Consider the following 12,413-nt stretch of genomic DNA (forward strand, 5'->3'; position numbering starts at 1 on the left):
TGGGACTTTATGGATTGTTTTGCTTAAATTTGGATTTTACAGTGTTTACGACCTTATAACTGCAAAACTTGATAACAATCGGAATTTTACCAAAAGCAAATGTTTGTTTTTTTTTTTAAATCACGAATGGTTTTTCTTACTCACAATGGTTTGTCATAAGCTTCCGCATTTAAACACTTCTAAGGCAAGTTAGTTAAACAGGAATGAATGTTTTGATAATAATTCTACACAAATAGAGTTAGCAAATGCGAAATAGTTTTATCGTGTTCGTTGTTTTTAAAACTCATTCCATATGACATTGTCAGATTCGATCATAACGTCTAGGCCGAGTTTTGGGTGTTACAATGAATACTTATAAATACATCTCATCATGTTTAATAAACATGAAATTGATTGTTTCAATTTTGTCTAAGGTTAATCCGATAACCAATGTGATATCATGCATCCGATCATATTCTGAGTTGGGTGTAGAGTGTTACATATTCTTGATGGGCAAAAATATTATATTAATATAATTGATTACAAATTGATGTTATTAACCTTTAAGTGATCACAAGATGTTTAAAAATATTATTGCTTCATGTATATGCCTTCGATAATCTAAATGTTGTTGTTACTCTAAATTACTTAAGCATACACGATCAAATAACATCATAACTTAAAATTATACAATATTGTAAACTACAATTTATGTCATTCACCATATATAAGTACAATATGTTTAATATATCATAACTTAATGTATATGTATTTAGTATTTTATATGTTGTGGCTACTCCAATTTACTTGTACATATACAATCATATGACATCATAACTCAGTGTTATACAATATTACATTTGACATTGCATATAAAGTTGTATATATACACATAATAAAGTAAATATACATAATATCCATGCATTTTTCATAGATAAAACATCAATTTATGTAAAATACAACCATCCAAAGCATCACACAGAGTAATAAAATCCTTGATAACAAAAAAAAAAAAAGAGAGGCTGTTCTTATTTGAGCTGATGTCATATTCTGGAGCCACGACTTTTGTGTGGGCAGCTTACTACCTTCACTCACTGTGGCCTGCTGCCACAACTTTCTCTTCCAACCATCAAAACACTCGTCTAGTCGTCACAACCTCCAAAATTCAAGTTGCAACTTCGAAGTAAGTTTGGTTACCTTCACTCATTGTGGCCTGCTGCCACAACTTTCTCTTCCAACCATCAAAACACTCGTTTAGTCATCACAACCTCCAAAATTCAAGATGCAATTTTGAAGTAAGTTTGATTATAGACTTAGAATGTTGCAACTTGCTCCATAACATGGCCTTGTTTTGAAAAAAGAAGAAAAAAATATGAAAATTCTTTTGTATTTTGGAAACGTAAATTTACAGAAAATTCAAGGCTACCATAGATGAACTTTTTGCAATTTCTCCAATTACCCAAAGTTGAAAAATACATAATAATCTCAAATTTTATTAGTCATCATAAAATCAACCAGAAAAAATCCGACCCTCATTGAGATGATAGAGGCAAGCAACCTATCAGAGGGATAATTGATGTGCTTGTTGGGGGCAAGCATGTAGAATGGGTAGCCTCCAATTTCAGGCGAAAGGCTTACCTTAGGAGTGTAATGTTAGGGGCCGCCCCAGTGAAAAAGCCCAGGACTTCTCCATGACAGTTTTAGTTTTCGGAATTTGATGAAAGGGACGTCTTTGATGTTAAAGGAGACGGTCTTCTCATGGTTTTTGCCACCATCTTCTCATTTCAAGTAAAGATGATCTTGATCAACACAGGTAGCTCTGTGAATATTCTTATCGTCAAGGTTTTCAATCAAAAAGAAAACTTTAATATAATAATAAAGAAATATATTTTTAATTAAAATGATAGGTATCGTTACATAATTGGACCAAAAGAATCTTGCATAAGGATTTATTTAGTCCTCAAATTTTATAAAAAATTATTTTAGATATCCATTTAATTTTTCACATTTTTAACTCTTAAATTTATATTTTTGTCAAATCACCTTAAAATGAATGGAAAAATTAACAAACATAACTTTGTTCATGTGGATATACACGTGGATTGCCACGTAAATGTCACATATAATTAATTATTTTTAAAAAATTTAAAAAATATAAAAATTGATTTAAATTATTTAAATTTTTTTAAAAATTTAAAAAATTAATTGTTAATGTGGCATCTGCATGGTAGTCCACATGTATGTCCACATCAGCAAAACTAACCTTTTTTAGCTATTCCATCTATTTTGGGGTGATTTAATAAAAAGAGTGCATGTTCAAAGGTTAAAAAGACGAAAAATTAAATGGGGTGCTAAAATAATTTCTTTTTTGTAAAAGTTGAGGGCTAAATAGGTCATTATGTCAAAAATCTTTAATAACCAAAGTGAGAAAAACCATATACTTTAAATAGAAGTGCTCATAGATTGGGTCGAGCTGAGCCCATGCAATGTATCTAGACTAATTGTCTAAGCTTAGACTCAACTCGACTTGAAAAATAGGCTTATTTTTTTACCAAGCCCAACCTAATTTAAGAAAGGTAAACTTGAGCCACTCATATTTGATTTCTTTAAAATTAGTTTTATTTAAAATAAATTTTAAAAATATAATATACTAAATGTATTAAAAAAGGCTAAAATAAAAGTTTTCTAATACAGTAAAAAGTATTTATATTAAAAATATTACCATAAATATAATAAATATTTTATTGTATTAAATATAAATTTTATATTTTGTATCTTGAGTTGAGTTATTTAGTTAGATTTTTTTAATTTTAGATAATTAATTTAATTATTATTGAGTTAATAATTTAATATAAATATATCTAATTATTATTTAATATAAATAAATAATATAATTATTTTTATAACATAATGTTGGAGCCGAAAATTTTATTCAATATCTAACCCGTATAAAAGGGCGAGCTTTCAATTTTACTGAACTCATTTATGAGGCTTCATATTTTTGCCTAAAGCATTTCATTTTCTAAACGGGCCATCGGAATGAGCAGCTCTACTTTAAGAACTGAAGTACGTATTGAAACAAAATTAAGTGCGCAACCCTAAAATAGTCATTTTGCGCGTTGCTTTCTCCTTATATTTGGGCTTCCTCTGGACTACGCTTTTCAGTATACGAAAACCCCTCCTCAAGAAATATTCAGAGTCTCTGTGCAATTACAACTCGTAAGTTAACTAATAATTTCTTTTCAATATTTTTAAATTTCTAATATAAATTTTCTTTTATTTTAATTCCCCGGTTGCTGCCTTCACAAAATTAGGGTTTTGTGTTAATATTATTTCTCTGTTTTCAGCTAGAAAAAATGGCAACGGAACAACCAAAATCGGCAACCGAAGACGTGAAGATTGATTTGTTTGAAGATGATGATGAGTTTGAAGAATTTGAGATTGATGAAGGTAATTGTTTTTACCTTATTTTAAAAAAAAAGGAAAAATTCGTGGAGGCTAGGGTTTAATTTTGGGTATACTAACTGATCAAAAATTATGAAAAAGGTTATGCCGATTATCTTGATTTTTTCACTTTCTTCTATAGTTTTCTTAATGTTGAATTATAAACTTATATGAGCTGTTCAATTTATTGAACTTCTACGCTTCTGGTTGTATCTAGATTGGAATTTATATTTGAATTAGAGAGGGAGTCTGTATTGAGGCGATACTTGTTGGAGTCCAAGAGGCCATTGGCTTTTATGGCAGATAGTCTTTGAAAAATGTGAATCTAATGTAGTCATTGCCTGGTTGCTGATTTGGTTGCGAACCCCTTTATATATTTGTTTTTTTGTGTCCTAGACTTTGTTTCTCTTTATATATGATACTTATAAGCTGCCTAAATTCATTTTGCTGGTTACTAGGATCATTGGAGTGCTTTTTTGTGCAATTAAAACTCCCACTTTTATATCTGGATAACCATAATATACTAGGTCTAGCTTGAAATATTGTTATAAATTCTTGTTGGAAACGTACACAACTTGATTCTTGATTCATCGAACTCTTGTTGCAGTCAGAATAAGAGCTTCTCTTAGCGTCTTGCAGAATTTTGACGCTCATAATTTTCTGACCTAGCCACCAAGCTGAACTGACCCGTTTTCACCTTAATGACCATGTTAGTATTTGCAATTCACAAAATTTTGACATCATCTTATACCCATTTTATCCTTCCATGAGCCTGACTTTCAAAATTGCTAATTATAGAATTATATTTACTTTCTCCAATTAGGTATAAAAATAAAACATTGTTCTTGAACTCCTAATCTCTGATGCAAGCAACTGATAACATGGTTGCATGCTGTTGGCTTAAAGAATGTTGTGATGATAATTAATGTTCATATTATAATTTAATTCCACGTAGTATACTTTTTGCTGCCCTAAGATCATTACTTGTTCTTCTGGGATGTGTCATCTGTTTCTTTTCTGAATTACAGCTTGTTTCCTTTAAATAGTGGTACTTAGTTCACAAATTACTTGCTCCCTCTTGCTAGTCTCAGCTGATGGATCTGTGTTTGGTTTCAGTTTTTTTAGATAATTCGTAATGTATTTAATATGATATCTGAGAGAATTGCAATCTGAACTTTTCTGTTTTCTGGCAGAGTGGGAGGATAAGGAAGAAGGAAAGGAGATTACACAGCAATGGGAAGATGACTGGGATGATGATGATGTTACTGACGATTTCTCTTTACAACTGAGGAGGGAACTTGAGAATAACACTGAGAACAACAACTAAGCTGGACTTATGCATTCCTCTGCACTGAACTCGTCTGAATCGGGGTTATTTTTTTTTCGTTTGATTTTCTTTTCCATGCAAAGCGAATGAAGGAATGAGCTGCAACTCTTTATGCTTGGATGTACTGGTAGAAACTTAAAATGCAGAAACTGGTTTGATGGTTCTCTAAAATATAGACATTTGATTTAGCTGCTTGTGCTGCGTTAGAGCTATTGTCTACATATTGTTTGTTTAACTTCTCAGTATGATCTGCTCCCTTTTTTACGTTTTACAACTTCCCAACCATTTCCAAGTAATCTAAAATGCAATCTCGAAGGGGCCCAAACTACTAATTAAATTGCATTCAAAATGTACAAAACTAATGCCCACAAACTTTTCAATGGAATAAACTACATTAAAAGGGGGAAAATTTTTAAAACTAAATAATTTGAACAAATTAGATTAAGACACGTTCTCGGTGAAAAATTCTATGTATATCATATATTTATAAAAAAAAAATTATCGGAAAAACTTAATGGGGTGTAAGGTTGTAAAGATAGGTACAAATAGAATAATAGGAATAGGAGATTAGGACATGCTAGTATTGGTGTCCTCTCCTCTTTAAGTTAGTTGTATGTTATTAAGCTCGTTTATCATTTTATATTCAAGTTTGAGTTTGACTTGATAATTAAATTTAGGGTTAATAATATATATTAAAGGTAATAATGTAATTTAATAATGTAAAAATATGAAAAGCTTGATAATGCTCATGAATCGTTTAAGTTGAGTATTACTATCAATAGTTAAAGTTGCATGAGCTCTAGCTCAGCTTGAAAATTACTGAATCGAGTTCGATTCTTTTTTGAATCAAATTCGAGCACCAGTATCTTATTTATACTCCTAAACTATCTTATTTATACTCCTAAACTATGATAACCTTTGACAATAACAAAATTTGTGAGGGACGTGCTAAAAGAAAACGTGTCTTTTTTAAGTCTAAAAATGCAGTCTCAACATCTAGATTCACATTAGTTTTTTTGGACCAACTAGACAACAAGCTTAGGTGGTAAACAATATTGATTTGTGATTGTTTTATATATAATTGAGTTGTCTCTTTATTTTCAATAGAAAAAGCTTTGAAAAGAAATTCATTTCCTGAAAATTAATTCATATCGCATAAAGCCTCAGCTACACCCAACTCACCATTGCTCTCCACCATCCTTGCCATGCTTTGAATAAAGCCTCTGCTACACCCTCCCTTTAATCCAACTTCACTGCAACATTACATCGCACCAGGCAGCTTGGCATGGGATACCAGTCCCGATATAGCCACAATATGGTGACCAAATGATCAATGTTGAGGTGATAAGGGCAGGTGGATGGGGACTTTGTATGAAGAGCTATCGATAGGGCTTAAACCATTTGGTGAATGATGAAGAGACTAGGGACAAAATCAAGGAAGTGATACGGAACCAAATGATGAAAATGGAAGCTGCAATAATCAATGAAATGCCAGGGCAAAGGTCAGAGGTTGGTGGGGGTTGTAAGAATATGATGAAGACACTTTTCCAAGCTTGTAAAAGAATCGAAAACATTTTTCTATAAATTTTTATAATCAAATAATTTTTCTATAATTATTAATAAAATTTACATAATTTTATATAAATTTTTTTATATTTTTTACAATTACCTAAAAAATTACTGACAAGATGAATCTGGACAATCACTTGAAAAGGTTATATGGAGAATTGTTGAGTTGGCAATATGTTAGAAGAAAACAGTAAAATTAATGGCAGTGATCAATTTGTAAATTTTTTTATTTAGAGTGACTAAATTGAGAAAAATACTAGTGACTAAAATAAGACAAACCCTATTTTAAAGTGATCATAAGTGTAGTTTACATTATTATTCATGTATCAATATATATTTATATATATTCAAATAAATATTTTTTATGCTCATGTGCCACAGGTGAAAAGAAGCAAGTTAGAGAGGAGGTCGTAGCTAGGTATTTTCCTAGGGTATTGCAACAATAGAAAGGGTTATAGAATTTATGATCCTTCCTCCAAGAAAATTTTGGCGAGTAGGGATGTTGTGTTCGATGAAGGCAAAACATGAAATTGGGATGCTACTGAAGTTGAAATACTTGAGCAAAGGGAGTGCGAACAAGGTTCGCAAAATTATAATGATGGAAGCGAGCTAAGGCCGCAATCTGGTAATGTTCTAATTGAAACAGAGGCCGCAATCTGGTAATGTTCTAATTGAAACAGACTTTGACGACACTGTAGTAAAGGGCACACGATCGATTGATGAGATCTATCAGCGAGCTGATGTAGCACTACTTGAACTTGCGAGCTTTCAAGAAGCTGAAACCATAGAAGGTTGGAAAGAAGGCGAGAGGAGTTGAATATGATTCACAAGAACTAGACTTGGGAGCTCGTTGACAAACCATCGCACAAAAATGTTATTGGTGTTAAGTAGGTGTTCAAAACCAAAATCAATGTTGATGGCTCGCTCAATAGACTGAAGGCGAGGTTGGTTGTGAAAGGTCTCAGTCAACAATATGGCATTGATTATTGGGAGACTTTTGCACCAATAGCAAGGTTGGACACGATTAGATTATTATTGGTCTTGGTAGCACATATGGGTTGGAAAATTCATCAGTTGGATGTTAAATCAGCTTTTCTGAATGGCTACTTGCAGGAAGAAATCTATGTGGAGCAACCTCTGGGTTCGCAATTAGAGGAAAAGAAGAGAAGTTATACATGTTTAAGAAAGCCTTATACGGATTGAAACAGGCTCTGCGAGCTTGGTATGCTAGGATAGATGAGCACTTTACGAGTTTAGGATTTCAAAAGATCCCTAGCGAGCCTACTCTGTATGTGAAGAAGGCTGGCAAAATCACTTCGCTGATTGTTTCATTATATGTTGATGATCTGCTTATGTTTGGAGCAGCAATGATTTAGTAAAGGAGTTCAAGTTGCAAATGGAAAATATGTTTAAAATGTCAAACCTTGGGGAAATGAAATATTTCTTGGGAATGGAAGTGTGACAAGTTCAAGAAGAAATTTTCATATGTCAATAGAGCTTCGCACTAAATATTTTAAAGAGGTTCTACATGGAGAAATGTAAACCAATTGGCATGTTTGTTGCACCAGGAGAAAAACTTAGCAATAGTGAAGATTTTCAGAAGGTTGATGAAAAGAACTATCGAAGTCTTGTGGGTTGTTTTTTGTACTTACGAGCGACATGACATGATATTATGTTCGCAGTTGGCTTGTTGTCCAGATTTATGCACTGCTATAACAACTCGTTTTTAGTCAAATCGAAATAGTAGTTTTAGGACCACAAATTTAAAGTCAAAATAATTATTTTATTATTATTTTGAGGTCTATAGCAAGATAGAATAATTGTGTGAAAATTTCGTTAAGAAATTTTATTGTTTAAATGCTTAATTTGATAAAAAGGACTAAATCGCGTAAAGTGCCAAAGTGGAGTTCTATTAGCTAAAGGTGTCTAATAGTTATGAAATATTAAAGTGGAGGTCCTTATGTGGTAATTAGACCATTTTTAATATTAGTGGACATTTATGGACATAAATTAAGTGATTTTTAATGGTTTATTAAAGGCTAAATAAGTAGATTGATTAATAAACATAGTAAAATATAGAAAAACAAATGTGTCTTCTTCCTAAATGTAATCATCCACCAAAAATTCAATCTAAAATAGCCATGGGAGGTGCTTAACATTCGGCCAAGTTCATCTAGTGCATGTAAGTTCATTTTTGTCCCGTTTTTAATGATTTCTATGTTTTTGAGATCGTTGCAGCTTAATCTAGCTAGCCCAGGGACTAATTTGTAAAACCATTAAAGGTTTAGGGTTTTGCCATTGATGAATATGTAACAGCCTATTTTTGAGTTAAATCAAAACAGTGGTTTCGGGACTATAAATCCGAAGTCAAAATATTTATTTTATTATTTTAATAAGGTTTACAGCTTGATAAAATTATTTTGTGAAATTTTCGTAAAGAAATTTTACTTGAATGCTTAATTCAGTAAAAAGAACTAAATCGCGTAAAGTGTAAAATGCATGTTCTATTAGCTAAAGGTATTAAATAACTATAGAATCTAAAATTTAAGGTTCTTATGTTGTAATCAGACCATTATTTTGGTGAGAGGATATTTATGGACATAAAACATAAATTTTAATGTTTTGAACCAAGGGTAATTTAGTAAATTATGAAATAAGTTATAATAAATAAAAAAAAAATCATAAAATGTGTCCATCTTTCTTTCTTTCAATCAAAATTGGAGAAGAATAAAGCCATTGTTAGGGCTTTGAATATTCGGTCACTTTGGAGCTTAATTATAAGTTCATTTTAGCTCAGTTTTTAATGATTTTTACGTTTTTGAGATTGTTGCTTCGTATTCTAGCTAGCCCATACCTTAGATTTTGAAAATGTTAAATAATTAACATGTTGCCATTGTTGAATGTTTGAATAATTTAATGGTTGATGATGGATTTTGAATAGTTGTTTGATAAATCGTAATTTATACATATTTTTACCCTATGTTTAACGCATTTTATGGATGATTTTCCATAAGAATTGGTGAATTCAATGCTCATAATTTTTTAATTTCATGTTTTATACTTAGGAGAGCATAGGAGAACAAAAGGAACGAGAAACGGGCCAAAAACGGAGAAAATGGGCCAAGGTACGAAATCAACACGGATTGGACCTCCTCACACGGGCAGACCACACGGTCGTGTTAATTTGGTAGGCTCAAGCACGGCCTGAAGTAATTGAACACGGGCATGTGCCACGGGCGTGTCCCTGCCGAGCCCAAGTTAAGTCCAATTCAGAAAAGGCCACTTTTGAGGGCTTCTAGGCATTCCAAAGCCTATAAATACACCCTAGAGGAGGAAGAAAAAGGAGGCAGAGAAGGGGGAGTAAGGAATTACTCCAAAGAAGCCGATTGATCCATCTCAGAAGTCGGATTCATCATCAAGACTGAAGATCTCTCCTCAATTTCCCTTCAGGAGTTTTGAGTTTTCTTTATGTTTTGTATTCTTTATTTTTCTGAGATGTTTTCTTATTTAGTTATGAACTAAATCCCCTAAATACCTAAGAGGAATGAAACCTAAGACGAATCTTGTTATCTATTTTCTGAATCGTATGATAAATATTTAACTTGTTCTTAATTATGTGTTCTTAATTCTTGTTTTGATATCCCAGGATACTGATTCAAGATAAGCTCTTATTCAAAGGAGGAATAGACCCTGTCTAAGAGTACATTTATCATAATTAAGCGGAGTTGATTGCGCGCCTAGAAACAGGGTGACAAGATTCTGCCAGATTAAGGTAAAACCTAATAAGGGGATCCATAGATCGAGTTAATGCAACCTTAGAGTGTTAATTAGAGAAAAGTCTCGGTTATTAAATCTAGGGATTAGACGTTATTAGTCTTGAATAGGGATAATAACATAACTTAGAGATCTCTACGGAACAAGTTGAATGAATAAATCGTTTGATTCGGAGCCAGAATAACAAGTAAAGTCTAGATGGATTTTTCCTTAGGTATTGTCTTCATTCAATCGATTTTCCCAAAAGCAATTCCCCAATTCTTTTCTCTGTGCGTTCTTAGTTTAGATAATTAGTTAATTAAAACAAAACCCCATTAGTCTTAGGCTAGATAATAAAAAGACAGTCATTACTAGTACTTTTAGTTCTTTTGGGTTCTACAATTCAGTCTTGCTAAAACTATACTACTGTTTGACAGGTACACTTGCCTACATCGCGATAATAGTTAGTTCAAGAACGAGTAATTATAAATATTTAAAACCTATCACGAAATAACGCGATCAAGTTTTTGGCGCCGTTACCGGGGAACTAAAATATTAGGAACACTCAATTTTTATTACTTTAGCCATTTATTTTTCTTGCAATTTAATTTAATTTAATATTATTATTATCATTACTAATTAATTTACTTTTTCTTTCTCTTGACAGGTTTTTATAGTTTATGACTAGAAGAAACCCGCCGGGACCATTACTTTTTGACGAAGAAATCGATCGCACAGTTCGTAGAAACCAAAGAGAAATAAGGCAAAGCTTAAGATACACAGAGAACGAGAAAGAAGACGATACTCAACCCCCAACCGAAGAGACGGATGAAAACCAAGGCAATCAGCTACCTCCTGCAATTGCGGCTAATCAAAATCCTACTCCACGTACTATGTATGACTATGTTAAACCTTCTTTAACAGGAACTGAGTCAAGTATAGTTATACCTGCTATTGTTGCGAATAATTTCGAACTGATACCTAACACAATTCAGATGATACAGCAGTTTGTTCGGTTTGATGGTTTGCAAGATGAGGATCCCAACACTCACTTGGCGAATTTTCTGGAGTTTTGCGACACTTTCAAAATTAATGGCGTTTCTGATGATACCATTCGCCTTCGGTTATTCCCTTTTTCACTGAGAAACAAAGCTAAACAATGGTTGAACTCGTTACCACGAGGGTCCATCACTACTTGGGAACAAATGACCAAAAAATTTCTACTAAAATATTTTTCACCGACTAAAACGGCTAAGTTACGTAATGATATCTCTTCTTTTGTGCAGATGGACTTAGAAACACTTTACGATGCATGAGAGAGATACAAGGATCTATTGCGAAGGTGCCCTCACCATGGGTTACCTCTATGGCTGCAAGTTCAAATGTTTTACAATGGTGTGAATCCCTCGACAAGACAGATGATTGACGCAGCTGCTGGAGGAACCATCAACAACAAAACACCTGAAGAGGCTTATGAATTCATTGAATAAATGTCACTAAATAACTATCAGTGGAAAGTCATTAGGACTAAGCCAACAAGAATAGACGGCGTTTATAATGTTAACTCAGTTACTATGCTATCAAATCGGGTAGAACTTCTTAATGAAAAGATTGATGGTTTACTTGGTTCTACACAGGTACATCCAATAATGAGGTGTGACTCAAGTAGATGAGGTGTGCATACAGAATATCAATCCTTCAATCCTACAACCGAAAAGGAACAAGTCAACTATATGGGTAACAATTACTTTAGATCTCAAAATAACCCATACAGTAATACTTATAATGCAGGTTGGAGGAACCACCCAAATTTCTCCTGGGGTGGTCAAGGGAATCAAAAGCCACAAAATCTTCAAGGTTTTCAACAGCCACCTTATCAACAAGAGAAGAAACCGAACCTTGAAGAGATGCTCTCTAAATTCATCTCAATATCAGAAACCCGTTTTCAAAATACCGAGACAGCACTTAAGAATCAACAAGCATCGATCCAAGGGCTCGAAACTCAGATAGGCCAGCTATCCAAACTAATCTCCGAACGACCACAAGGTAGCTTACCAAGTAATACTGAACCTAATCCAAGGGAACATCTCAACGCAATTAGTACTCAAGATAAGGAAGGATTCATTGCGCCTGAGCCAGAATTGATTCAAGAAACTGTGATGAGCAGAGGTAAAAGTGAGGTAAGTCATAACAAAACAGTGAATGAAGAATATAGACCTCATATCCCATACCCTAACGCGACAAGGAAAGACCGCTCAGACGAACAATTCAATAAATTCCTCAAACTTTTGAAAAAATTACATATTAACTTACTGTTTATTGAAGCTCTGTCGCAGATGCC

The 12,413-nt window shown here is 33.0% G+C and overlaps 1 protein-coding gene, 1 long non-coding RNA gene and 1 other non-coding gene across 3 annotated transcripts; 1 reads left to right on the top strand and 2 right to left on the bottom strand.

The window, feature by feature from the left end:
- Positions 1 to 838: 838 nt before the first annotated feature.
- LOC128295158 (uncharacterized) lies at positions 839 to 1,825 on the bottom strand. The gene is made up of 2 exons (XR_008285482.1): positions 1,618 to 1,825; positions 839 to 1,247 (listed from the first exon to the last, which is right to left on the bottom strand). It is a non-coding gene; the product is annotated as an uncharacterized LOC128295158 (long non-coding RNA).
- Positions 1,826 to 3,010: 1,185 nt separating this feature from the next.
- LOC108484450 (protein DSS1 HOMOLOG ON CHROMOSOME V-like) lies at positions 3,011 to 4,938 on the top strand. Its single transcript, XM_017788237.2, has 3 exons — positions 3,011 to 3,198; positions 3,327 to 3,429; positions 4,617 to 4,938. The coding sequence occupies exons 2-3, from the start codon at positions 3,336 to 3,338 to the stop codon at positions 4,748 to 4,750; spliced, it is 228 nt and encodes a 75-aa protein (XP_017643726.1). The 5' UTR covers positions 3,011 to 3,198; positions 3,327 to 3,335; the 3' UTR covers positions 4,751 to 4,938.
- Positions 4,939 to 11,325: 6,387 nt separating this feature from the next.
- LOC128296241 (small nucleolar RNA R71) lies at positions 11,326 to 11,432 on the bottom strand. Its single transcript, XR_008286790.1, has one exon. It is a non-coding gene; the product is annotated as a small nucleolar RNA R71 (small nucleolar RNA).
- Between the last annotated feature and the right edge of the window lie 981 nt (positions 11,433 to 12,413).

The sequence above is a fragment of the Gossypium arboreum genome, chromosome 7 (genome assembly GCF_025698485.1).
Source record: "Gossypium arboreum isolate Shixiya-1 chromosome 7, ASM2569848v2, whole genome shotgun sequence".
Taxonomy (NCBI): Eukaryota; Viridiplantae; Streptophyta; class Magnoliopsida; order Malvales; family Malvaceae; genus Gossypium; species Gossypium arboreum.

Bases quoted from the DNA above. Each gene is read 5' to 3' on its own strand.
- LOC108484450 (XM_017788237.2), top strand. From the start codon at position 3,336: ATGGCAACGGAACAACCAAAATCGGCAACCGAAGACGTGAAGATTGAT. The intron at 3,430-4,616 runs GTAATTGTTTTT...GTTTTCTGGCAG, and splicing joins AGAATTTGAGATTGATGAAG to AGTGGGAGGATAAGGAAGAA.